At 45.6% G+C, this 26941-nt stretch overlaps 1 protein-coding gene across 3 annotated transcripts in view; it reads left to right on the forward strand.

Moving 5' to 3' along the window:
• Positions 1-2152: 2152 nt before the first annotated feature.
• Positions 2153-26941, forward strand: part of CASS4 (Cas scaffold protein family member 4) — a 38886-nt gene continuing 14097 nt past the window's right edge. Inside the window, exons 1-3 of one of the 3 annotated variants that reach the window (XM_070247218.1) lie at positions 2153-2273; positions 3015-3216; positions 23563-23985. In XM_070247218.1, coding sequence (XP_070103319.1) covers positions 2173-2273; positions 3015-3216; positions 23563-23985 — 726 coding nt within the window. In that variant the 5' untranslated portion in view covers positions 2153-2172. Of the gene's footprint in view, positions 2274-2690; positions 3217-11119; positions 11372-23562; positions 23986-26941 lie in introns of those variants that run through there. The other 2 variants (XM_014735296.3, XM_005604798.4) reach the window with 2 other exon arrangements.

Genomic DNA, 26941 nt, shown 5'->3' on the forward strand with positions numbered 1-26941 from the left:
GTTATCTTCAAAAGATTAAAATCTACCGGATAATCAGATGATTTTAAAGCAGTGCTGTCTAGAATTTCCTGCCACGCCTTTCATGTTTTGCACCTTCTAAGTCTGCTGTTCGGCTGGCCTTTGAGAAGTCAGGTATTGAGCGCCCAGGGTTTGAATGCTGCCCCTCAAGGAGTTTGATCGCTGACGTCCACATGAAAACAGTATAAAAGCATAACAAAAAGCAGTTCCATATACACAAGCAATCTGCCTGTCTGCACGTTTATTAGGGGCTGTAGAAGGCTGTAGAAGGGATCAGACTCACTAGGTTCTGAAAATCCAAAATACTGTTCTCAGGAACATATTTGTCAAGAGAAGGGGGAAAATTACCTCATTAGACTCTCCCTAACTTGCTTCTCTTAAACTGCTGTCTCAACCTGCAGTCGGCAGGATATGACGAAAGCCACCCAATTTCCTAGAATAATCAACTCTTGCAATATTTGTACACGTAAGAGACTCATTTGCCTTTAGTAAATACGAGCGGATTGCAGGGCCTTTCATTCAGAAAGAGCACAGCAGGATCAAATACCAGACAGAAGTCAAGCCCCTCATTCACAAAATACTGCACTAGGAGGCCACGCAGGAGTGGATCCGTCTAGTTTCAGGGCCAGATGCTATTACTTCAGTGTCCTAGTTTTGTTTTTCGGTTTGGATTGCTTTTCCAAACAACAGCATTGTGCACTTTATTGGGACCTCAGGCCTACCCCTCGTCCTGGGCAGAGCCACGGGCAGGAGTTTGCAAGTGACGGGAACGGTCCAGACTTGCGTTGGCGTGAAGTCTTTTGTTCTTTTCCAAGAAACTTGGGTTCAGATTCTGTCTCTGTCACATCACTATGTGACCTTGAGCAAATTTTTCCATCCTTTTTACTTTTTCTCAAATATATACAGAAGTCAATATTACAAGAGAAATAATGGTTTCCGGGACCTGGGGGAGAGTGGCCCGCGGAGGGCCTGCTGATGGGTATGGGCTTGCTTTTCGCGGTGATGTTCTGACACTAAATAGTGGTGATGGTCGCACAGCTCTGTGACTGTACTGAACACTGAATGTACTCTTTAAAAGGGTGAATTTTGTGATATGTGAATTATATCTTAATAAACGTGGGTTTTTTTAGTTGAATGTCAACAGTACCATGAGTCCTCATGTACCCATCACTCAGACTCCCAAATTTTCAACAAACGGCCAATCTTTTTACCGGTGCCTCTATCCACTTTCCCCTTTCTTGAATAATTTTGAAGCAAATCTCAGATTTTATCTGTAAATATTTCAGTATATGTCTCTGAGATTGTCTTTTTAAAACGCAATCATCACGCCATTACACCTAAGTATATGTATGGAAGCATCAAATTTAGGTTTCATAGATTCCCGCTCTGGAAATATGAAGCTCAGCCTTAGCTCAATAGTGCTTGCATCTTCCTCATCTGAGATGCTATGTGGCCCGTGCCCACCAACACAGGAACTGGCAGAGCCCGAAGAAAGCAGGAGTGAAGAGGCACACCCAAGAAGAAAGTCCAGATTCACGTTTAACAACACAGAAATCATCTGCCATTTTGTAGTGCCCTTTGCCCTACAAATATCACCAGCTATACGCATTGCAGTAGAGCCATTGTCACGATTTGTCTTCTCTGGAAAAACTAACAGGATAAAACACTTCTGCTAGTCCAGGCTGTCATTCAGAACCTCAGCCTTTATGACTCATTGCCCTTCGTGTGAATCTGCTTATTTTCCTTAAATGGAACTCGTTAATTCCATTCTTTTTTTTTTCTTTTTTTGGCATGTTCATGGTGTGGCAGCCAGGTTTAAGCTCTGCCTCTCTACTGATCCGCCCCCGCTTGTCATATCTTGCCTTCCTGGTGAAGCCTTCCCTAAATTACTCCCCCCTTCTCCCATCTCTGTCCTCCTCTCTATGGATCTCCACTTTGAACTTGTTGCAAAGTCAGTTTGTGTTCTTTCGGTGGGGTCATTGTTCCCTGCCTCTTATCTGCTCCCAACCACAACATGTCAGTGACTTGGCCCCAGAAGTTGGCTTCCAACAATGATAACAATTTAAAATATGTATTGTCCCCGCCAGAAATCAGTCAGCTATTTCCATCGGGAAATCCTTCCTGGGGCTCAGACTTGGGGGAACTACACAAGGGATGACCAGCGGACAAGACAGTAAGCGATGCCATCGCAGGAGGAGAGCGACGAGAGAGACAGCTTCTTGGAGATGGAACTTGAGCCAGGCTCGGGAGGATGGGTACCAATTTGTTTAAATGAAATCAAAATGCACACATGCTCAGCAGGGAGTCTGTTGTCCTGTAGGTCCTCTCTGGACGTTGAGTCTGAATTTAGGGAAAGTAAAAAGACTTGGCAAGTCATGCTGAACTGCGTGAGCTGGTGGTATGGTTTCAAGTACAGGCAGTGAGTCGGTGAGATTTAAGAGATAATCATAATTGTATTGATGTGTGCTCAGCATAGCCCTGGTGCAGAGTCAGCACCCAGAAAATGTTCACTGTTGAATGTTGTGAGCAAAGACCAGGAGGTGGGCCTAGAGGTCAGAGCAAGAAGTCTACACCTGAGCAGTAAAGATATGGTGGGACTAGGTCCTTTAAGGCCTTCCCCTTGACTTGTTTTTTCCTGCTCTCACTGGGCAAGCTTTAGGGAGCAGGAAGGAAGAAATGCTGACCACTATCAGAAATTTGGCCTCATGGCCTCTAATCAGGGGAATGAGCTTGGTCTCTTTGGTGGGTGTTGTTCCCCAGTGTTTGAGAGACGAGAGTGCTCTGCATTCATACACTGAGCTTTTCAAAGTAGGAACTTCATCCTATAAAGCAGAAGAGTGGGGGTTTTTTTCTTCTTCTGTGGTTTTACATAGCAAATGTGTGACAATCTCTACTTACAGACGAAGTGAGACGTCAGGTTTTGGAGGCGTGAGTGTGGCCTGGATTTCTCGTCTCCCCACCTTCGTCCTTTCATTTTACTCTTATTGTCTCTCCAGAAAGTCTGCCTGCTGGGAGAATCGTTTTGACAATTTCTCGTGTTGTCAGCTCCATAGAATTCAGTTTCTCAGAACCAGCCAGAGGCATGCAGTGACATTGCATAATTCGCCTCTGAGCTGGAGATATCAGCTGTGGCGCTCAAAGGAGCTGTTTCACACCGCCAACATGAAAGGAGTGAGCATCACGGATGGTGCGCCCAAGGTGAGTGATGGGGGCTGTTTGAACGGGCAGGGGGTGTAGCAACCTGTCGTGGTTAAGCACAGTGACCGATTTTAGTTCTGAGTTTCTAATGAAGTCAAAGGATGAGTACTAGTAACATGGAAGTTTGAGATGGGAAAGTTTAATGTAAGTTGAAGTGTGGAAAATATATGTGCTGTAAAGCTCGTTTACCAGTTTGATTCAGAGATGGATGAAAATTGCTTTCTAGCAGAAACCAGTTTACGTGGTTGATAACAGGACCCATCCCTTTGTCTCATTCACCTTCTAACAAATTTCTCAAGCAAGATGCAAGTCTCTGCCTCGGCCCACCCTGACCTCTCCTTTCTCTGGATCCTGAAGACACTCGTGTCGCTCAGGTGTCCTGATTGATTCGGTGCTTCTTTCCAAGAGCAGGGCCCAGGCCTCGGCTTCAGTCTCCCACGCTGAGTCCACAGTGGGCATTCCCCACGCTATTTTCACGTTGACTTTTGTGTTGATATGCGTGAGTGGAGCTCAAGTCCGTGACACGAATCAAAAAGATTCACTGTTTAGAAAGTTGAAACAGCTACCAAAAACAATTTACTAGGACACGAGCAAAATGAAGCTCCAGGGTTATCTTGCTACACATTTTAAAATTCTAAGTAGAACAGAAAAAAGGAAATGAAATAATTACTAAATGGGGAGTCTGCTTATATGAATTAAACATGTTATTTATTATTACAGTAATAATAATAGGTGTCACTAGTGGAATTTATAGCTGAGTAACCCATGATGTCTTCTCTTATATAGATTGTGTGTAAATATCTTAACTACCCTAGAATTTTGTACCCGACTACTTACTTTGAAAATTTTTAAACCATTGGAAAAATGGAAAAAAATAATTCAGCAAATCCCTACATATCCTTTACCTAGACTCACCAATTCCTAGCACTTTGTCACATTTGTGTGCATCTATTTGTATATGTTTACACACACACACTTTGTTGTTGTTATTAAATCATTTGAAAATAAATTGCAGATATAATGACACTTCATCCCTAAATATGTCAACTCGTGTCTGCTAAAAATAAGGACATTCTCCTACACAACTCCAGTATCATTATCATACCCCAGAAATTTAACATTGAGTTAACAATGTCATTCTAATATGCAGCCCACATCCACATTTTCCAAAAATATCCTTTCTAGCTTTTTTGGCTCTTGTTATTTGTTTGTGTGTTTGTTTTTCCAACCCAGGATTCTTTCCAAAATCACACATTGCATTGTTTGTCAGGTCTCTGTCGTCTTTAATCTAGAGCAATCCATTACTTTTTGTTTCTTTCATACCATTGACATTTTTTCTGAATATCCTACTTTTTCTTATGATCTAGACTTCTTTTTATTTATGTGCCACTTATTCTGCCTAATTTCCATAGCACTTTACGATGTGTGATTCACGTGTATGTGTGCATATAACGTACATTTGATATTCCCAGCCTCCCCCTGAAGTCCTATTATCAGTGTTGTACAGAGAACTACAGCTGACACTTCCTGACTGTCCATCTGCCAGGCCCGGTCCTGAGTGCTTGACTTGCCTTTTCTCATTACATCCTTATGATGTCTCCATGAGGTGGAGACGTTATTCTTATCCCTGTTTGACAGATGAGGAAAGTAGGCTTCGTCGACTTGCCAAGGTCATTCACTAGCGAGTGGAATGCCAGGAGTCCAACCCAGCAGACTGAGCCCAGAACCTCGGCTCTTAACCAGCTCCCTATGTTCTGACCCCTAGCCCAGGGGGCAACAAACTCTCTTCAGAAAGAGCCAGGTGGTATTTTATGCTTTGTAGGCCGCCATTGATCTCTGCGGCATATTCTCCTTTGTTTTCGCCATGCTTTAAAAATATAAAATTATTCTTAACTGTTGGATTGGTTGTCTGGGTTTGGTCCACAGACCATAGTCTGTCAACCCACATCTTAGATGAGTGGCGTCTCAACTCCTACAGACTCCTCGACTCAATAATGGCGGCACCAGGACAAGACCCACGTCTTCGACTCCTGGTCCAGAGGCAGCCTCAGTTCACGATTTCTTGGGTAGCCCTACAGAACTGTCGATGTAAGATAATATAAGGTAATAGACTTTTTTAAAGGTTTTAGACAAATAGGAGAGGTCACTGAACAACTGTGGGGCTTCTTGCCTTTTACACTTAACAGTACATAGCACGGTTTCATTCATTTGAGCACCATTGATCTACCGCGTTATTGTTAATGCCTACATTGTTGTTTAATTGCTTTTTATTAAATGGCAACACAGTGCTTCAAGGGGTCATACCATGGAAGTGGTCCTCAGCTTTGGTGCATTGGACCTTAAAGCAACCGTCACTTTCACTCAAGGCTGCCCCGATCACCCTTCACGCCCTGACGTCGGCCTCTGTACGTTGAACGGTGAAAGTGACCGCCCTTTCTAGCTGTTCCCTGGCGTTGCGGCTCGCCAGCCGGCCAGCAGCACCCCCGCCAGGAAAGCTTTCACCTCTGGGCAGAGCAGATTTTGTGGAATTGACTGACTTTGACTAGGTTTTCCCTAATCGTTGTAAAAACAAAGAGAAAACTGAAAAGTAAACATGACGATGTTAGTGATAGGAAATGCTGGCCTCGAACAGTACGATTGCAACCAAGGTTGAAATGATCACGCGTGGTGAACATGGTAACTCTGACGTCGTGTTCATTGGCTTACTGAACTCTTGAAGACTGACTCCGCGTTCACCTCCATCCAAGAACTGCTAGAAAAGTAGGCCTAAAAGACAAGGAGATTTTTTTTTTTTCCTAAAGAGCCTATCTTTTTTTTTAAAAGATTTTTTATTTTTTCTTCTTCTCCCCAAAGCCCCCCGGTACATAGTTGTGTATTTTTAGTTGTGGGTCCTTCAAGCTGTGGCATGTGGGTCGCCACCTCAGCATGGCCTGACGAGCAGTGCCATGTCTGCGCCCACGATCCGAACTGGCAAAACCCTGGGCCACCAAAGCCGAGCGTGCGAACTTAACCACTCAGCCACGGGGCCGGCCCCTAAAAGACAGGGAGATTTTAAGTGATTTTATTATATGTAAGTTCTTGTTTTGGATTTTTGATAGTTTCAAAAGTGCCTTACTTATGAAAATAGAGTCCGCGTATACTTTAATGATTCAGTCCCATTTGCTGCAAATTGTGTTTACTTCTGAGTACACCATTAGAGGTGATATTGAAATTAACATCTTTGTGCACAGACATCTTTGTCTCAATGGGGTCATTGTCAGGACTTGAAGGAGGGTTAATGAGTCACTTGATTTGTGAGTGGGGAGCAATTTCAGGCTTTCCTTGTACCTTTAGCAGCTCTGAGATGGCAAGCCAGACATTTTAACTCAGTCTTTGTTGAAGAAGGGTGAGTGGGATCACACGGGGTCAGGTGCAGAGAACTTACCATGGCCTGCAAGGCCCTGCCTGATCCCACTACCACTAGCCCCCCACCTCAACTCCTTCCCTTGCTCCCCCTCTGTTCCCTGCCTTATATGGCTCCTCTCTCACTGTGGCTGGATCACCTGGGTCCTCTGCCCGAGCGTCTCCAGATCTGGAGGCCTCTCTGGACCACCCTATCTAAATCATGCCCCCTTCCATGCCTACCCCCATCATTTTCATCGTCTATCTTGTCTTCAGTTATCAAGATCTGAAATTGTCTTTCCTGTTTGTTTGCCCTTGTTCATCGTCTGTCTCTCCTCTGGAAAGTCAGCTCCATGAGGGACAGACATGGACTTTCTTATTCAATGCTTCGCCTCTAGTTCCTAGAGCAGCGCTTGCACGTAGTGGGTGCTCAGTACGTGCTTTGCGGTGGTGTGTGTGAGTGATTGGGAGGGTACAGGGAGGACAGACGGAGCCCTCGCGATACAGTCCTGCCTTGAGGATGGGAGCGGCACTTCCTCATTGTCAGATGTCTGGGAACAGAGGTCATCCCTGGTTCTCAGGTCTCTAACCTCTACCTGGCCCCACCCTGACCCACCACTCAGCCAACTCTTAAGAACCAGCCCCTCCTTCTCACGTGGTCAGTGTTGCGTTAGATCTAAGCCTTTGCAATTGAAGTCAAGGTCACAAGGACCTATGGCTTCCCTCTGACCTTGCCCAGCAACGTCATCCTTTCACCCACCTCACAAGGCAAAACAGCCCAGAAATGACACCCGGCTTGAAAATACAACTTACTGTCCATCATTTAGCCATTCACTCAATACATAGTTAGTCGGCTCTGGGGGTTTGAGTGATCAAGACGGAGCTGATCTTCCAGTGGGGTCAGAAAGTCAGTAAGTGAGTACACAATATTTCAGGTGGTGATAACTGCCATGAGGAAAGTGAAACCTGGTGATCTGATAGAGGTGATGGGCGGATAAGGGCCTCTCAGGAGACCTGAACGATGGGAAAAGCATTCCAGGCCGAGGGAACAGAAAATGCAGAGGTCTTGCGGTAGGAATGAATTCAGCATGGTGGGTATCCGTAAAAAGGTTAGAATGGTTGGAGCAGAGTAAAGAAGGGGAGAGAGTGGTCAGAAATGAGATCTGAGGGGTCAGCAGGGTCCTGTTCACACAGGGCCTCGCTAGCCCTGGGAGAAGTGTGAAGTGCATTCTAATTGCAAAGGAAGCCACTGGCTGTTTGAAGCCGGAGATGACACGATGCAATCTATGTTCTTAAGAGATCACTCAGGCTGCTGTGCAACAAATGAACTGTCAGTAGGAAAGAGCAGAAGCAGGAAGAGGAATTAGGAGACAAGTGCAGGTGGCTTCGTTTTCCATCTTGGATGGTGCTGTGTTCTTCCCAATGGACGCCAGAAGAATCGTTTGCTCTGTCTTTCGAAAAAACTAAAACTTTTGATGTCTGAGACTGTCAAGGGATGTGAACAAAAAACAATAGTAAATAAAAGTGTAGATAGCTTTTCTTGAACTGCATGTGCTATATACCTTTTTTTTAGAAACTGACGTTTGTTTTCCACAAACTTTATTTCCATTTTCTCTGGAGACAGCATACCTTTCATTCATTCAGCAAATACTGAGTGCCTACTGATGTGCCAGGCACTGTTCTAAATGCCACGAAGGACAAACGTGTCTAGTCTCTTTTCTCAGTATTTAATACATTGTCATTATAGTTAATAAAAAATCCATTACATTATGTTATTTTTTCCCTGTTAAATAACCTTTATTCTCTTAGCATTTTATTTCCTATAGAGCTCACTTTTGTAAAACAAAAAAAAAAAGCTAAACAAAACACCACTAGCACCCCGAAAGTTGAAAAAGTCTGCTACAAAGGCTATTCAAAGGAAAGTGGCCTGCATGATAATGGAATGGGGAAGCAGCCAGAGAGACACACAGTGGTCATTTTGGAACTGTGATGACTAAGGGAGGAAATGACAAGTGCCTGGAGGGGAAATAACTTCAAAGGAGGAAGGTGGGAGGCTGGTAAAAAATGATGCCCTGAGTGATATTCGAATACTCCAACATGAGTTGCAAAAAGGGGAAATAAGTATTTTAGGAACCCGTTTCCAAATGTATTGCTCATGAACCATTTGTTTGTTAGAATAGAAGAGGCCTCTTGTGTAAACATCGTGAGAACAGAGTTAATGCCAGAATACAGGGTGTCCTCCTGTGCCTGGGGCAGCATCTCCTGGCTCTCTGCATAAAGGCTTCGCGGTCTCCTAAAACTCCTCTGGGAAAAGGATGGACACCACTGAAAAGTTCTTCAGAGGCAGGTCTGGGCTGCTCATCCAGCCACTCACTCCAGAGAGAATTTCTCCTTGAGTTTATAAGTCAGTGGGTGTATTACTCTTCTTCTTTGAACGGTTGCTTCTCCTTAGAAACAAGAGCAGCTTTTGTTTGTTACACATCTGTTACTGGCAGTCTGTCATTTGAGGGGAAGAAAAGAAATGCAGTAAGAAAGCAGTAAGGTCCCTCTCCCTTGGAGTTGTCTGCCATCTGGTTAACAAAGTAAAAAGGGCTTTGTGGGATGTTCGCCTCAGGTCAGAGTTTAAACTCGCCCCACAGTTGAGAGGGCACGAGAGTCAGTTACTAATAGCCAGCACTTCAAGTAGCTTCTCTCCTACCTGGATGTTCCCCAAAGTGAGGGGATCAACGACCGTCAGGAAACCAACAGGGCCAGTTACACACACATTCTCTCTAACATTCCATGTGGTCCCCCAACTAAGGCTTCGATGGGTGTATCTACAGCTCGTTATTGACAACAAAACGAGTACACCTAGTGAAGTGGAATAAATTCACGCCAACAGAATGAGAGAAGTAAAGGTTAAATGACAAATGGCTGTTTGCTTTCTTACACCCCTAAAAATGACCCTGGGAAAATGGAGAATTAGGTGAACGAGCATGAACTTTCACTCCTTTCTCTGTGATCCATTAAACTACTCGGGCCAGCTTTGAATTCTTCCTGATCAATCAAACGGAAAAGTCACACCCTGCAGGCACCTTGACCTCCAGAGTCCAAGATGATTTTAGATGTGGTACACAGATAGAACATTTTTTTTACATTAGTTATGTATTTTAATGTGCATTAGAAAAAACTAAAACTAGCTCATCAAACTTGTAATTTCACTGGTAATATTGCTTAGGGAGAATGTTCATATTTTACTTTTTGTAAAAAAGTAGACAGCACATGGATATGACAGGAAGCATGCACTTAACAGACACATGAAGTTTAAGAAACACAGTCGTAGACAAAGCTTTCTCCTAGCTGGAGTTGGTATAATCGATTATGACCGATCAACACAAAACGCCTTTGTTCGTCTCCATGTCCTTTCTCCTCCCCTTTTCCCTTCAAAGAAAGAAAGAAGGAAGGCAGGGAAAAGAAATGAGAATGGAAAAGAACCTCCCTGTTGTTTTCTTTAATCCCTCGGAGGGCTTTCATGAAGTAGGAGATAAGAGTAAGAAAAGAAGCCTTGCAAAATGCAGGGTGTTGCAGCTGTATGGACCCTGCACAGCGACCGTCCTTCCAGATGAGGATACAGAGGCCCAAGTTCTGTTACCTGCCCTCCTCCTTCCAGGCGTTTCTCACGAGTGAGGGCGGAATCCTCAGCCACTTCCCTTGGCATAACATTGCTCCCAAATCCTCTTTTTCCCAAACCAAATATCTTCCTAACTCAGGGACTTGGCTAGCAAGGAGTGAATGCGGAGGCGGGGGGGGGGGGGGGGGGGGGGGGGGGTGGTTGGGGACAAGGCTATGAATAAATAGGCTGGAATAGAGTTTGGTGTAACAGGGACCCGTCTTGGGTCACATCCCAAAAAATCAATTACTAGGCCTGGAATCTCTTTACTGTCGCATCATTTCAGTCCTCGGCTTGAACTAGAGGAACTGGTTCACCTCAGCGTGTGAGACGCACAGTAGGTGCTGAATAGATTACTGTGAATCAGTGAAGCTCTAAAAGCGCATCTTAGCAAGAACAGAGGAAGTATATTTCAGCAACTTGATCTGGTCAAGACCCAAACCTATTGGAAAACCACAGTATTCCGACCTCCAGGAAGAAAAATGTTTCATTTCCATTGGGTGGTTCTGGAATTTTTCTCTGGCCACAGCCTCTTCCTCAAAGTCTCTAGTAGGCAGTACTTCTGCGGCTACAGAAGTCCCTGTAAGGAGTGACTCTGTCACCCAAACCATCAGGAAGAATTCAAAGCCGGGGCGATCGGAATTCAATGTCATCATGGAGAAATCAGTTAAGGTTTGTGCTTGCTCACAGAATACACCGTCATCCAGCGTCGTTTTTAGAGGTGGCAGGAAAACAAGGAATCACTCTTTTATTTAAGTTTCTCTTTTTCTCTCATTTCCAGGTTCACTAGGTTTATTCATTTCTTTGTCCCCAGTGCCTATAGATAGACCCGCCACAATGGCTATTTGCATCAAACGGATGGGAGGGGCCCACGGGAATGTGGAGAGAATGTGTTATGTAACTGGTCCCCCGGTCCTTTCCCACGGCTGTTGGTTTCGACCCAGATCGCCTGGCCAGACAGCTGCAGAAAGAGCCCTGCTCAGGCACAAGTGTTTTAGAGCCCGAATGTCCTGACATCCCCGCACAAACGGCTACAGAAGGACTTCCCTTCCGAGGCCATTTCTGCCGGGGTTTTCCAGGATGTGGAATAATCACCTTTAAAAATAATTTCTTTGAAGGATGAATGTGAGTATCTGAGTTTCTCTCTGCTGACATCCGTTTCTTGGGACTGTTTGATTGCTTGGGACTCAGAGTTCACTGTGTGAAGGGGTTATCTCCCATTTTTTCCCTAAGTTAATGAAGGAGGTAGTCATGTGTCGCAAGTAACTAGCACAGTGGTGGAAACAATTGAAAGCTGTTTTCTGTCCCTGGTTTTGAAACGAAAAAGAGAGAATTTATATTTTGTTTAAAAAATTATATTCTATGCAGTTAAGGTTTTTTTTTAAAAGCTTAAATGCTACTTTAAATATCAAAGAAATTGGGAAAAGGGAGTTTCAGGCTTTCACTTTCAGTTAAGTGACTTCCAATCCTTTTCTGTACGTGCTGGAGCCTTTCATTCAAGAACTTTTCAACTTTTTCAAAAGGGGAGCTGAAGCAGAAGCTCAGTTATTTTTCTAGCCGATCTGGCAACATAAACCACAAAAAAGACAGCGGTTTTCCTTCAACGTCTCTCAATTAACTACTTTGCTAAGTTTTAAAAAACGGCTCCAAGAGAAACAACCCTTCTTTATGTTGTCGGATGAGGCAAGAAATGACTTAGCTGCCACTTCATTAAACAAATTCTAAATATGTCTGAGAAAGAAATGCAGATTATCAAAGCAGAGCCGTCTCAAGTTCCACAGTACCGTGAGCTGATTCTCTCGTCACATTAGGCAGGACAAATCAAAGGGAAATAATTTAGCATCGTTGCAAATCTCAGGCCACCTCTGGTTTTGAAGTATACCGTTTTGTAAGTGACTCTCAGTTCCCTGTAACTTGTGGAATTCTTCTTTCAATATAAATGTTGCTATGGAAAGCCACCGAAATTCAGGAGGGAAAATAAAAGTTAAGGTAACAGCTGCCTTCTTGGACCACTATTTCAAAGGGAGATGATTAAAGAGGAGAGAAGAAGAAGGGATGAAGGGAAGACCGGAAAATGAGGGCGGGAAAGAGAGAAAAAACGAGTGATAGATGAGGAGAGAAGAGAAAGAGGAGGTGAGCTGGTTGTCTGGGGTTCCCATCTCGACTGCCGACCTCACGATACAACCTCACGAGGAGGGAAAGTGGCAATGGTGTTCTCAGTGCCTCCCCCAAGGTTACACGCACGCAGCACAGATTACGCAGCAAACAGCTATGGTGTCTGGTGACTGCTCATCCTCGTTTTTGCTGTTGGTAGCACGTCCACCCTCCCGTCTGGTCTGAGTGTTTGTGCACAGGACCCAAATCATTCTGCAGGGCCACAGCGGGGCGAGGGGGCCAGGGTGATGGGCAGGTCAGCAAGCGTCCCCCAACTGCCTGGAGACTCAAGGAATGCCTCTCTAACTTGCCCCGGGCCAAGCCAGCAACACCATTAAAGCTGCTTCCGGCCTCAACGTCCTTGATTCTTAATGCACCTGCAGTTGGCCCCCCGTTTAATTTAAGCAGCAGGCCTTTGTTGCCTTCTCTCTGTGCCTTCATGCTGCGGCCCTGCTTTCAAGGAGCTGGGGAGAAAGAAACACACACAAAATCCTCTGGTTCTCAAAAACTGCTCAAGCACTTTCCAGCATCTTCCGTGCTGTGAATGGCATAGGTCCTCTGAAGACCGGGCAGTATGAGCTGCAGCGATGGAGGGGGTTGTCCCGGAAGTTCAGGAAGGGTTGCCCCAGATGCAAGACACCTTGGTGTGGCACACTGCTCTCAGCCAAGATTCAGATGGACTGGGAGTCAAGGTGCCCGCCCTTCTATCAAATCCGGGAGTAGAACGGGCTTGAGTGATCATGACAAGCAGGAGCTAGTCCCGCAGCACAGAAGTCCTTTTCTTCCAACAGAACAGAGCCCTTTTTAAAAATGAGATTTTTGTATTGGAATAGCAAAACACGTATACATGGTTTAAAGGATTCAAACTGTTCCAGTGCACATGGACTGAAAGCATGTTTTCCTTTAAGGTCAAATCTCTACAATTCCCTGGGCTCTGGTCCCCCTGGCAGGAGCAGGAGCCCCAATGACTTAGTAATCTTCCAGAAAGATGCTGCACTCGCAAAAGCAAAAACAGGGACACATCATCTCCTCTTGCTCATGTTTAGAATTTAATACTCTGTTTTGGAGGTTGTTCCATTTCAGCTCATATAAACTCCACCTCGTTCTTTTTAATGGCTGTATAGTATTCTGTTATATAAATGTATCCTCATTTACCAGTAATTACATTTAAGCTAATTCCCGAATTCCTGGCGCACAATCTAATTCTGGTATATAACTAGACAACTTAACGTGTCTGAATTAAATGTTTTTATCAGCTTAGCATCTCTCCCTCCAGAGGCACACTTTGTCATCCATTCATCTGTCAAAATGCACATGCCATCGTATGAAGGAGTCTGTGGCTAAGCCCTATGATTTGTAGGCTAAAAGGGCCAACTCTGGAGACCAAACTGCCTGTGTTCCCATCTTGGCTCTGTTCCTTGTTCACTGAGCTACCTTAAGCTACTTACTCACCTTCTCTGTGCCTCAGCTTTCTCATCTCTTAAATGGGACGTAGTAACAATACCTTCTTCATGGGGTTGTGAACACCAAGTGAGATAATCAGTGCTAATTACTAATCACCGTGCCTGGCACAGCAGTGAAAAATTGTGAGCTATTCTTATTAATGAGGCATCGACTAAACAGTAAACAACAAAATTAGCATGTGCCTGACTCATATGCATCCAGAAGATTGAAGAGGCTTTTTCGCCTCTTTGAGTAATTATAGGAGAATAATATTTGCCAACACACACAATGTGTAAGAGGAAGTCTGCGTGGTTATGGGGGGTCTGTGGAGTGGGGAGCCTCCCCAGATCGTCTTTGCTGTGACTCCTTACAAACATTTCTTCTCTCCTCATCTTTCTGGAGGTTACCTCATAGAGTGTTATTACCATCAAAATCTCTCACAAAAGGAATGTCATGCAGATACTGCGTTTCTTCCTCTGAGTTATCCTGCTTCCTCTGTCTTTCTTCCCTTTTTGGAGAATGTGGGTGGGAAAATGGAGGTGGTGAGGGGATTTTTCTTATGTTCTGGGAAACGTTTCTTTCTGGCTCTTTTTTTTTCCTTAACATAATGTGCTTTAAAATATGATGGGAAATAAACGTTCACAAGCCAACAGAGAGGACCATTCTCTCTCTTTGATCTCCCCGAGCCTATCTACGTATTTACATAACATGAAATGCTCCCAAGTCCATTCGAGGGGAGATGGTTGTCTTAAAAGACGATCAAAGAGCTTTCTCCATTCTGCATCTTCTCCCGATGTTCTGAGTCTGGGTTCAGCTGCCTCATAAAGAGATGTAAGAGGCTGTTTCACTGATCTCAGAGTAAAAGCTCCTACATCGACGGAATCCTTCATGAACTTCAGGGGTTCACATTTCCCATATGTCAAAGGATCTGACATATTTACAGTGTGTGTTTTTTTAAAAAAACTGGCTTGTATATAACTAAGTACTGTCTCAAGGCCCTCAGAGGGGAACTATGACCCATTCCGCCACCTGCCCCTAAAACTAAGAATTCTTAGAAGTAAGTCATGGAGTCTGTGAAAAGGAAGCTAAAAGGATAATACGGACGTTTTTCAAAGAAGGATTTCAGTGGAAGAAAAATGCCCATCTTGTTAACAACGAAGTTCTGTGACGTCGGGCTCAGGGTCTCTTCCACGTTGACAGTCTCTGTCATTGTTTGGGGGCACTTATTTCTTTGCTGCTTCCTGCTGGTGACCTCGTGGTCTGATTTACCTTCCCGGGGAAATGGTGATCTTCTGGCTAGTTTGATGGAAACCATCTCAGGATTCTCCTATCCCCTGGCCACTAACATTTTAATTTCAGGAGTCCAAGACTTTAGGGGGTGGGAGAGCACTTGTGAAAGGAGGAAGAAGGATTGGGCTACGACGTGGATCTGACTCCTGTGAAGGGAAAGAGGGAAGCGAGCAGGAGAGGGAAGAGAGACCTCAGATTGCAAGCAGCCTCCACACAGTCTTGGACAAAAAATAACGGGGGTCTTCGGAGCAAAGATTGCCTGTTAGAGGAGTCCTGTGTTGGGCAGAAGTGCTCCCTACCCCTGCCTACTAACTTTTGGTTCACAAAGGAAACCAGGGCGGGGCCTCTAAGACCCCAGCAGTGGGCTGGACTCAGCAGCAGAGTACTTCACTTGGCCCAAGTAGTTATATCTTAAAATCTGTCTGAGCATGCCACAGTCTCCACCACTCCCAAATGTCTTACACCTGGCCTGCCTCACTTATCTACATCTCTTGCCCAGCTCCTATAATTGTCTGAGATTGCTGCCCCTGCCTATACACGTCCTTAAACCGTCTCCTTCTAAATTTATGTGCATTTAGACTTTAGCAGATTAGAGTAGGAGAGTGACCTGACCTTGGGGAGGCTGTGCAGTGAATTAGCAATAACAGGCTTCAGAGTCAGACAGACTCCAGTTTGAATTCCCACCCTACTGCCTGCTGCTGTGTGCCCTTGGTCAGGTCGCTTAACCTCTGCTAGTCTCAGGCACCACAAAGTTCTAACATGAGGACAACAGAGCAGATGACATCCAAGGCCCCCACCCAACTCTACCACTCTGATTCCTGCAGCTTTGCTCTTTCAAGTGAACTGCAGAAAATGAAAATGGGAAGTAAAGCAGAAAGGCAAGCTGAGCCCTCGGCGGGCCAGCACGGGTGCAGCCACTGCAGAGCTGGGCCCGCCCTCCTGGTCTGGAGAGGCGCTTACCATCCCGGTTACAGGAAGGACGGAGAGGCATAAAGCTGCAGCTTCTGCAGGTGGCGTTCCTACAGGCTCATCTAACCTGGTTCTGCTCAGAACTGTCGCTGCTGCTGATGGCTCTTGATGCCACTGCAGGAGACAGAAATATGAGGACCAATTCCCTCCCTCTGCCTCTTAGTTTCCCTGGTCCATAGTGTGTCCCTCTGCCTTTCTCTGGCAATTATAATCCTGCCCTTCTTTCAGGTTTCACCTCAAAGTGCATGCAATGCTTCACCAACTCCTCTGTACGGCTACCTGCAGTCCAGCCTCCACCCTTGCCTGAGCCATGGGCATCTCCCACTTTGACTGGGCAGTTGGCCTCTTTGGCTTCCCGCTGGCTCCCTCCAACCCCTTTTCCCCCCAGCAACCAGATATAAACAGCAACCACTACAGAACTCAAGCCCCCGACCCTTTGTTTACTTCTCTCTGGCCAGTCTGGTCATCTTTCAGTTCCTTCAACACACCACCCGCTTCACACACACACACACACACTCACCCCCTCCCTCCCTCCCTCTGGTCCTCACATATTTCTCTTCCTCTGCCTGGGTGATCTGTCCTCCACTCTTGATCTGACTAACTCCGACTCACCCCCAGGTCACAGCTTCCAGGGCCCGTTCCTCAGGGGAACTTTCCCCAAGCCTCGTCCATCACCACATTGCAGCTGCCCTCATAGTTTCTCACAACTTCCTGTATTTCCTTCTTTGCACTTAAGAGAAGCAGAAACCCTATGTTTACTTCTGATTTGATTGGAGTTTGCCTCCTCCACTAGAATGGACATGGGCATGAGATCGGGAGCTGTTTTGTTCAGGGCTGTATCTCCAGCAGAGCACCGCCCATACAGTAGATGCTCCATACAATCTTGGCAAATGAATGGCATCCCAGATTTCCCCAGTTGTAGCTCATCACTCCCATGGCTCATTGCTGATTCAACATAGCTGAGCACATTGCACCTGGCCTTGTGTGACGGTCTCCCCAGAGAGGCGAGCATCACTGTGAGAACAAGGAAGCTTATTCTTTGCTTTTGTTTCCCCAAAGCTCCTTCCCTTTCTTCCTTTCAAATGCTTATTCATTTTCCTTTCCCCTTTCCCAGCTGTTGTACAAAGATGGGCATTTGGCGGAAATGCCCTTTTCAGCAACTGGTTAAGAAGATTACTTCCCTCGTACCCGGAATCTAACTGCCTGTGTGCCCACAGGGAATAAAAATAAAAACCTACATCCTCCTTCATCTCTTCAGTATCTACACAAACATTTCCAAATTAACACCCTATTAAAAAATGCCTTGTGAGTGGCCTCAGCGACAATTGCAGTTGTTATTAGGATCCTTTGCAGTGGCCTGTCAATTGTTTCCATCTGTTACCTATAAAGAGCTTAGCACAGTGCCAGGAACATAGGCGCACAATGAATGTTTGCTGCTGCTGCTGCCACTTGTTCTCCCCGCGCTGCCTGCCTGTCCATAAAGGTCTGGCTCGCCCAGACTGGATTCTTTCTTCAACCCGCCTGGAGGCTGATCATCTCCAAGTCCTGCGTGGATGTGGAGCAGGAGCCTAGCCTTGCATGACTGGTCAGAGACAGCCTATGTAGGAGATGATGCGTGAGCTGAGATCTGAAGGAGAAGGAGCCACTCTTGCAAAGATCTGGCAGAAGAGTGTTCTGGGCAGAGAATAGCAAGGACGAAAGTCCTGAGGTGGGAGCAAGCTTAGTGCATCGAGAAAAGTAAGACAACCCTGCAGCTGGAGGAGCGGTGGGCCAGGAGGTCCACGGGGCAGCACGATCGGGGGAGTTTCGGTTTTGTTCTAAGTGCGGTTCTGAGCAGTTGAAGGTTTTTAAAGAAGAGCCTCACGTGATCTGACTTATGTGTATAAAGTGTCATTCTGGCTGGTGTCTAGGGAAAGGATTGTAAGGGGAACCCTGCAATAATGGATGTGGGGAGAGCAGTTGGAGTCCAAGTGACCTTGAACAAGTCGTTTGATCGCTCTGATCCTCAGTTTCCTCATCTGTAAAATGGGGATAAGAAAACCTACCTCTGAGGTTTCTGAGAATTAAGTGACATAATGACTGTACCCAACCCAAAATAGGCCCCCATTCAATATCTCAGTGTTTCCCCTCCCATCTAGGTGAGGAACTCCTCGAGACTTCTCACATATGTTTAATTCTTCTTTTGTGACATAAACTTTGATAGTCTTTGTTATTAAAACTCTGAGACAGGGGCCGGCCCCGTGGCCGAGTGGTTGAGTTCGTGCGCTCCGCTTAGGCGGCTCAGGGTTTCACCGGTTCGGGATCCTGGGCGCGGACATGGCGCTGCTCGTCGGGCCATGCTAGGGTGACATTCCACGTGCCACAACCGGAAGGACCCACAACTAAAAATACGCAACTATGTAGTGGGGCTTTGGGAGAAAAAAGGAAAAATAAAATCTTAAAAAAACGAAACAAAACAAAACTCTGAGACATTAGTTGATTGCACGAAATGTCCAGAGACACCCCCGCCGATTACAATGAAATACCATACTGAAGGGAATCGTGTAATAGCAACATATTGAGAGTTTTCCTTTTCTGGGAATTTACACCCTTGGAAGGTGGGGGCTGCTGCAACGGAGACTGCAGGCTGGAAGGACAACGTAAACCATGTCTCCAGAATAAGACTGTCGTTTTCCCTCTTGGACAGCTGTGGATGCCCAATAGGGTGGATGATCATACTAGCCCATTGTTCTCTGGAGAAACATCCCTGCCTTTCACCACAGGCGAATCCACCAGCCAAGCTGATGCCAATCTGGACACCCCAGCGCAGCTGCCGTACTATAACAACTGCTCTGTCTGAACATACACACATTCTTATTTTTAGACAACTGCGAGCACATTTCAGATGTTGGGCTTTTTCTTTTAAGACTGTTTTAAATGCACTTCATGATGACCGTCTAGAGATTGTTTTTATTTTCCCTTTTCTTCCGAGTGTGGACAAAACATAATTTTCAAAAGTAAGATCGTGATTCTTGTGCAAATAGAAAATGAACTTGTGTCAAAGATTTTAGTAAACTGATTAATTAATGAGGGAACCAGAAAAATGTTAAGACCAGCTCAAGGGGCATTTGAAGATCTAGGTATTTCTAGGCAATTTAATAAAGGAATATGAGGATAGGATTTCAGGGCTAGATACAGATCTAGTTAAAGTTTGACAAAGTAATAAACTGTAACGTTTCAAGTTATCTTTTCCTACTGAACAGAAATTATTTGCCAGAAACTTTAACTGGAAAAGAAAATCTACAGGGCTCAGCCGGTTTGCATGCTCTGTTTTGGCCCGGGCATGGACCCACACACTGCTCATCAAGCCCTGCTGTGGCAGCATCCCTCATACAAAATAGAGGAAGATTGGCACAGATGTTAGCTCAGAGACAATCTTCCTCTCCAAAAAAAGGAAAGAAAAGAAAAGAAAATCTGCAAAGTAGCATGTAACTTCACAAAGTCTTGACCTTTAATCGATACTCTTTCTAAGACTCTAAAACCCTATTCCCACTAAACGCTTCATCTCTGCTGTATCCTCCAAGCCAAGCACCCACATTCACGTGGAACCTGCTCACAACACAGTCAAGGGACAGTAATGGGGTGCGCAGGCTAGCCAGGGCTTGAGGTCCATCTTCCGGATGTCTCAGTGGTCCTTCTTCCTGAAGGGAATGGGTGGGCAGACGGCCAAAGAGAGCTTCCTTCTGACCTGATCTAAACACAAATGGGAGCTTTCATCTTGGTGCTGTGTGTCTCTTTACCTCCCAAAGACTTGGACATGAGGGCATCACATTACTCATCCTTATCCACCCATTAACTCACCACACAGCACCTCCTGTGTGCTGGGAGCTTGAGATGTGGTGAGAGCGAAGAGGGTGCAGCCTTGCTCTCCTGGGACTTACACTCTAGCAGGGAAACAGATGCAGAATACGTAATTGCCCACCTGATGAATTACAGTCGTCCCCACTGATCTGCGGGGATGTGTTCCAACCCCCTGTGGATGCCTGAAACCACGGATGGTACCAAACCATATAAATACCGTGTTTTTCCTATATATACATACTAATGAGAAAGTTTAATTTCTAAATTAGGCACAGTAAGAGATTAACAACAATAACTTCTCTTTCGCATATCTGAATTGCCAGCATCACTACTCTTGTGCTTTGGGGCCATTATTAAGTAAAAGAAGGGTTCCTTGAGCATGAACACAGTGATACTGCAACAGCCATCTGACAACCAAGGCTACCAATTACTAACGGGCTGGTGGTGCCCACCGCGTGGATCCACTGGACAAAAGGATGATTCACATCCTGGGCGGGAGGGAGCAGGACGGTGTGAGATTTCATCACACTACTCAGAACAGCTCGCAATTTAACACTTAGTAATTGTTTACTTCTGGAATTTTCCATTTAGTATTTTCAGACCACAGTTGCCCATGGGTAACTGAAAACTCAGAAAGCAAAACCACAGATAAGAGTGAATTACTGTACATACAAGTGTCATAAGGGCTGACAAGAAAAGGTGTTCAGCAGAAAAATGGGGAGAACGAATTTAGCCTGGGTGTCGGAGTCCTTTTCCGAGGAAGAAACATTTAAGATGAGTCTGGAAGGATGAGTGGGATTCACTGGCTGAGAATCTGCTGACTGGTTTGGGTAGAGGGAACAGCATTGCGAAGGACTCGAGCCCCCCAGTAAGGGTGACACTCATGCGGACTGGTGAGGAAGTGATACCATGAGGCCAGAAATGTGGGCAGGAGCAGAATTACACAGCGCCATGAAGGTTTGGGCAGAGTTTGGGCTTCATCTCAAGGGTACTGGGGAACCATCGAGAGGTCATAGAGTGGGGAGTGACATGATCAAAAATCATGTTCTTGACAACTCAAGCACTGGGAACAGTGCTGTGCACACTCAGTAAGTGTTGGCTGAGTTTGTGAAGGAACAAATGGCTTACCCAATGGGACACTTTAAGCATGCCTGACACGGAGAGACAGTGATGTTCTGAATTAGCTCCAAGTCTGCTTCTCAACTTAATCTCATAATCTCACTCAGACGACTGAGACTTCATGCCACCCCGCTCAGCTGAGGATTTGGGGTTCACCATGGGTGAGAGAGGAAACCTCTACAGGCAGCAATGGCCCTCACCACAAGCATGCCTGTTACTCTTCGGGACTATTTTCCTTCTTTTAAAGATGAGTTAACAGTGGAGCGCAGCAAGGAGGTGACACCCTTCCCAAGGCACGTGTGAATTATCCACTCAGAGCGGCGTGAAGGCTGCAGCCAGGTCGGTAGTTTTGAGGAGTCTGAGTGTTTGCAAGAACGTGTTAAAAGACACTTCAAGCTTCCTTGACAAAGATTTCAAAAGAAAATGTGCCATCCAACAAAGAGCTAAACAGGGTAGGTCAGAGTGCAAGGAAAAGGGCAGGCTCATTCCCGTGGGTGGACGCAGAAATGAGTCAGACCGTGCTGAAGGGCCCTGAACAGCGCAGAAGGAAGAGCCCTAAGGACTTCCCCCACCAACTTCCCACCTGGAAATTTATCGAGGGAAATAAACAAGACGAGCTGCAGATACTTATCTACGAAGATGATCATTTCAGCATTGTTTGTAACAGCTAAAAACTGGAATTAGCTAAAATGTCCCCAGACCAGGAAGGACAAGTGTGGTTCATCCATACAATGGAAAATCATGGTGGTATTTAAAAGGATACTGAAAATTGTTTGTTGACACAGAAAGATGTTCACAATCTGTTTTTAAGTGAAAACAATGCAGGTTATAAAACTGTATGTAGCATATGATCCCGTTAAGTTTTAAAAACATAACCATGGCTCTAGGTGGGTGTATGAAAAAATATGCACGAGAAAAGGTCTGGAAAGACACAAACCTAAGGGACAATGGTGGCAACCTGTGGTCGGTGGCACTTTTTTATTTCTTCTATTGTTTATCCTTATTTGTATTCTTTCTTGAATGAACTTTTATTGCTTTTGTAGTAAGAAAAAAGTTTCATGTGCAAAAGCTGGTCACGCTCTCCCAGGATCTCAGTTGCAGTGGATTTTATGAGGCGTCTTCAAAGCCTATTTGCCCGTGTGAAGGATCTAATTCCATTTCTGCTTCTCAGACGCTCGTGAAGCAGCGTTGCCCTAGATCCACACAGACCTGACTGTGCGTTTAAGGTGGTATTTTTCAGCCCTTGGCCATCCAATTCCATTTTTGTAACAGAAAAACATTATTATGCCAAAAAAGCAACAGTTTTCAACAAATGTAATGGAAGGTTTGGTCATTTTTGCCTTATTCATAAACTATACCTATTAGAGGCTAAGGGTATAAAAAGTATAATTAACTAAATTTAGTTAAAGAAAGAAAAAAGCAACTGGAAGGATAAATACCAAATGGTATGGGTAGTTACCTCTGGTGGGACTGTGGGTAAATTTCATCGTCTTCTTTTTGCTTCTCTATATGTCCTAATTTTTCTGTAATAAATATGCACTGACGTAACAAGGGAGGTGATTCTGTTAACCCAACAGAAACAAATTGCCTTCATTTAATTACAGCAGAAAGTTCCAATAAGAAGGGGCATTAACCATCACTGCCATTGCAAAAGAGTGATTTTTTTGGAGGACCGTGTGGCCTGCAAAAAAGCGTGGGTCTGAGAATCAGGGAGACTGACTGTCTTTTGATCCTGGCTGTGTGGCCACAGACAAGTCACTACTAACCCCTGTGTCTTTGTTCCATCGTGCAAGGATTCAGGAACCTTTGCCTAGCATCTCCTAGGCACCTGGGTCTGCACTTGACGCTGGGGACAGAGCAGAAAAAAAGCAAGATATGGTCCCAGCAGTCATGGAACTTCCAACCCAATTCAGGAGAAAAATAATGACAACCCAACAAAGAGCAATATAATAATTATGACAGTCACAGCCAACCTTTACCGAGCACTTTTAAATGCTAGGCGCTGTTCATTGAGCTGTGTATACGTATCAACCCATTTAATTCTCACAGTGACTCTATGAGGTAGATATTATTATTAACCCCATTTTACAGACAAGGAAACTAAGACCCAAAGAGAGTAAATAATTTGCTCAAGGGTGCACAGCTAGGAAGTCACCGAGCTAGGATTTCAACCCTACTGTGTGCTACACTGCACTCTATATGTAACTACAAGGGTACTGCGTGCCACAAATTAAATCAGGGCCACGACAGCATATCAGGGAGCCTGAACCTGCTTTCAGGGTGCAGGTAAGACTTCTGTAAGGATGTGACATTTCACCTGAGACCCCAAGGATGGGTAGGAATAAATCAGGCAAATAACAGAGACAAGGGCCTCTGGGGTTGAGGAAACGAGATTAAATAGCCATTGTGACTATTCTCTAACGTTCCTAGGTGAGTGACGTTGGTATAGTGGTCATTGGCAATGGTGATAACAATGAATTCTCTTCTCTCCCTGCCCCCAGACACTCTTGGCCAAAGCACTTTATGACAACCAGCCCGACTGCTCTGACGAGCTGGCTTTCTGCAGAGGAGACATCCTGACCATTCTGGAACAAAATGTGCCGGAAAGCGAGGGCTGGTGGAAGTGTTTGCTCCATGGGAGGCAAGGCCTGGCCCCTGCCAACCGCCTCCAAATCCTCACAGAGGCCCCTGCAGACAGGCTCTGTCCCCCTTGCCTGAGAGGCCTGGAAGAAGCTCTCACCAGCTCCGAAGAGAACTACCAGGTGCCCACCCTACTGAGCCCCCCACCTCCAGGCCCCATATATGAGCAGATGAAGAGCTGGGTGGAGGGGCCTCCGCCGCCCACCATCCAAGTCTATGAATTCCCTGACCTGCCTGCCAGCGCCAGAATCGTCTGTGAAAAGACTCTAAGCTTTCCCAAACAGGTAAGCACATTTCCCAATAAACGGGATGGGTCAAAGGATATGTAGCACCCAGGGACTTAACTCCCCCTTGAGTCATCGGTGTCCATCAGGAAGGCGAATGCGCAAATCGGGAACCGGACCGTTGGTGTGATCGGGTGGCCTCGTGTTTGCCCCCACATCAGTCATCATTAACACTCTCCGCTCTGACTCCCCAGCTTTGCAAGACACCCGCACTTTGTAGAAAACTGAATGCTCGGTCAAGCTGTGCATGAAAGCATCACAGATGTTCATGGTGGTTTTCTCTTACAAGAAGGAGGAACACTAGGACTGCTGGTGGTCAATGGAGGGGCTGAATTTCCATGGGTTCGAGGGCAAGAAACAACTCATCAGATTTCAAATACATATTCCCGATGAACCTAGAAACTTACTCCCAGAATGGCTACAGATACATACATAAGATGGCAAAGATATATCTGGATGGGGAGGCTGTGGCCATTACAGCACTGTTACAGGGAAAAATCGAAGATGCCTGATGTTTGTTAATGGGGGATCGGTTTCATAAATTTTGTCATGTCCCTACAACGAGCTACTATGCAGCTGTGAAAAAGAGATGAAGTAGTTCCGTGAGGTATTTATAAGGTGGAAGAAAGAGCTTTTTAAACAAAAACCAAACAAACAGAAACTCAAAAAAAACATTGTGGGTGTGTGTGTAAGTGTGCATGCTCACACATTGGAAAGAACACACGCCAACGGTGGTTACCCTTAGGAAGCAGAACTGGTTAAGGAGAAAGCGAAAGGAGGCGGTCGGCAGGGACCTCTGTTTTACTCACTCCTACATCCCAGCATCTAGGACACTGCCTGGCCTGGGCTGGGGACTCAATAAGCATTTGATGAACAAAGAGATTAGGAAGTTGATTTGTGTTATGCAGAGCTTGTATTACAGCTGTAATTTTTTAAAATAATGATTTTTAAAAACAGAGGAAAAGAAGTACTCAGTAAATGCAGAATGAAAATATTCTTTTTAAAGATGGAAAGGAATTCGAAGAAGAAAGGAGAAAAATAATGTACTGTTTCCTCCCCAAGCCCTGGCCTTCAAGAGGTGTTAAGAATGGAGAACAGATTTTCATGGTCTTCAGTCACTGTGGACATTTCCTGCCATCACACACTGTGCTTTCAGCTCAAATGACATATCCCACCTGGTCACAGCTCTGGTTAGAGGTCTTGGCAAGGTCTGTGTCCAGGTAGGCCACTCCCCGTGATGTATGTTACCACGGAGGCCCCCTCCACACCAGCTTCCGACACCTCTTTCAAAAGGGAAGGTGTTGATTTCTTAAAAGCTTTTGAATACTTCAGATTTTCTAACTCCCTGGGCTGCCAGGCAGAGAAACAGACAGTTGTTACACAGAACAGCTGCCGCTCATCGGCGCTGGCGACAAACGCCAGAAGGAAGCTGGCTGAGTGTTCTGCCGCAGCCCCTGGGGATGCTTTTCTGGAACAACTGGCCCAAAGCTAGGCCTGGCATGCTCAGCTGCCATCTGAGCAGCTGACTCAGAGCAGGGCCTTGCTGATGGTTCCTCCAAGAACAAGTGGCTTTTGCTGAAGTCAATTTGAGTTTCTTTTCAAAGGCCCTAAAGAAACAAAAACCTCAAAGGCCATTTCCATCTCTCCCTAAAAGGAAAACAGATGCAATGTCTGCTGTTGGCCAGGTGTCCCTAACACCCAGGATGGCGCCAGGCTCCTATGAGGTGCTCAATAAACCTTTGTTCAATGAGTGAAGTGACAAGGTACATCATAAGGCTTCATAACCATGGGCTTCACGATCAACTTCTAGACTGACATTGGTATAGAAGGAAAGATGTGTTTACTATCCCAGCTTAACTCAGGACAGGGTCAGAGCCTTAGCTGCGAGATTTGTCCTTGCCATGAAGCATGTCCGCAGTGGGAGCCCTCACTTGTGCAGGCTGCAGGAATCGACAGAAACCACAGCGACCGAAGGGGAATTTAGAAACCAGGGGCTCTTCGTCACTCGAGTAGGTTCCCCAGGTGGCTCCAGCAGAACACCGGGGGAACGTTCCTGCCTTTTATTTCTGTTGAAGTTTCCTCTATGGCTGCCCTGTCAACATTTTTGCTCCCTCCTTCCCCACTTTTCTTTATTGCCTTGTCTGTGCTTGGGGGTCTCTCAGAGCGAGAGGTGCGCTCTGTGGCTTAGAAATCAGGAGTCCTGGCTCACGCGGCTTCCGGGGCAGCCACGGCTGTGCTGGGGGTCAGAAATATCACAAAACCCCTCTGTACTTCTCTTTCTTGCTTAGTGTCATGAGAGGGTTGGACCTGATCATTTCCAAGGTCACCTTGAGTTGAACCTTTTGGTGATTCTAAATAATCTTGCTTTTACCTCTACTACAAGAAGGAAGGAGACAGAAGAAATCGAAGATGATAATCAGTCAAGAATCCTGCAATTCACAGAGTAGGCAGACATCTGCTCCCCACTGGTGCAATCTAGCGGGTAGCCCTGAGTCTGAGACTGCCCAGGAAATGCGTTCTGAGCAGAAGTGGTCGTTGATAGAACGAGGCAAGTCCAGCCACTAGCTTTGAGCTGCTTTCCTACGGGCAGTTCACAGGCTTGGAACATGACCTGGGCCAGCCATTTCACAGATTCCTTTTATACCTGGGTTGACTATCTCTAGGTTAAAGTTGGCCAAAAATTAAAAACCAAGAGGGTAGAAATATGTCACTTTTCCCAAATGTCCTAAGAGAGGAGTCTACGTGTCAGAATCAGACGTCTCTATAGCTGGAAGAGACCCCGGTGAGCCTTTAGATTGGAACAACTCCTCTTTTTACAAATGAAGAAATTGATTCCCAGGGAAGTGAAAAGGCCTGTCCAGGTCACATGGCTGATGAGACTAAAGCTTACTTATCATGTCTGTGCATGTCTGTCTACGCCCCCAGATGGCTAACGACCGAAGGCAGAGCCCTTGTC

The sequence above is a fragment of the Equus caballus genome, chromosome 22, assembly GCF_041296265.1.
Source record: "Equus caballus isolate H_3958 breed thoroughbred chromosome 22, TB-T2T, whole genome shotgun sequence".
In the NCBI taxonomy this organism is placed as follows: Eukaryota; Metazoa; Chordata; class Mammalia; order Perissodactyla; family Equidae; genus Equus; species Equus caballus.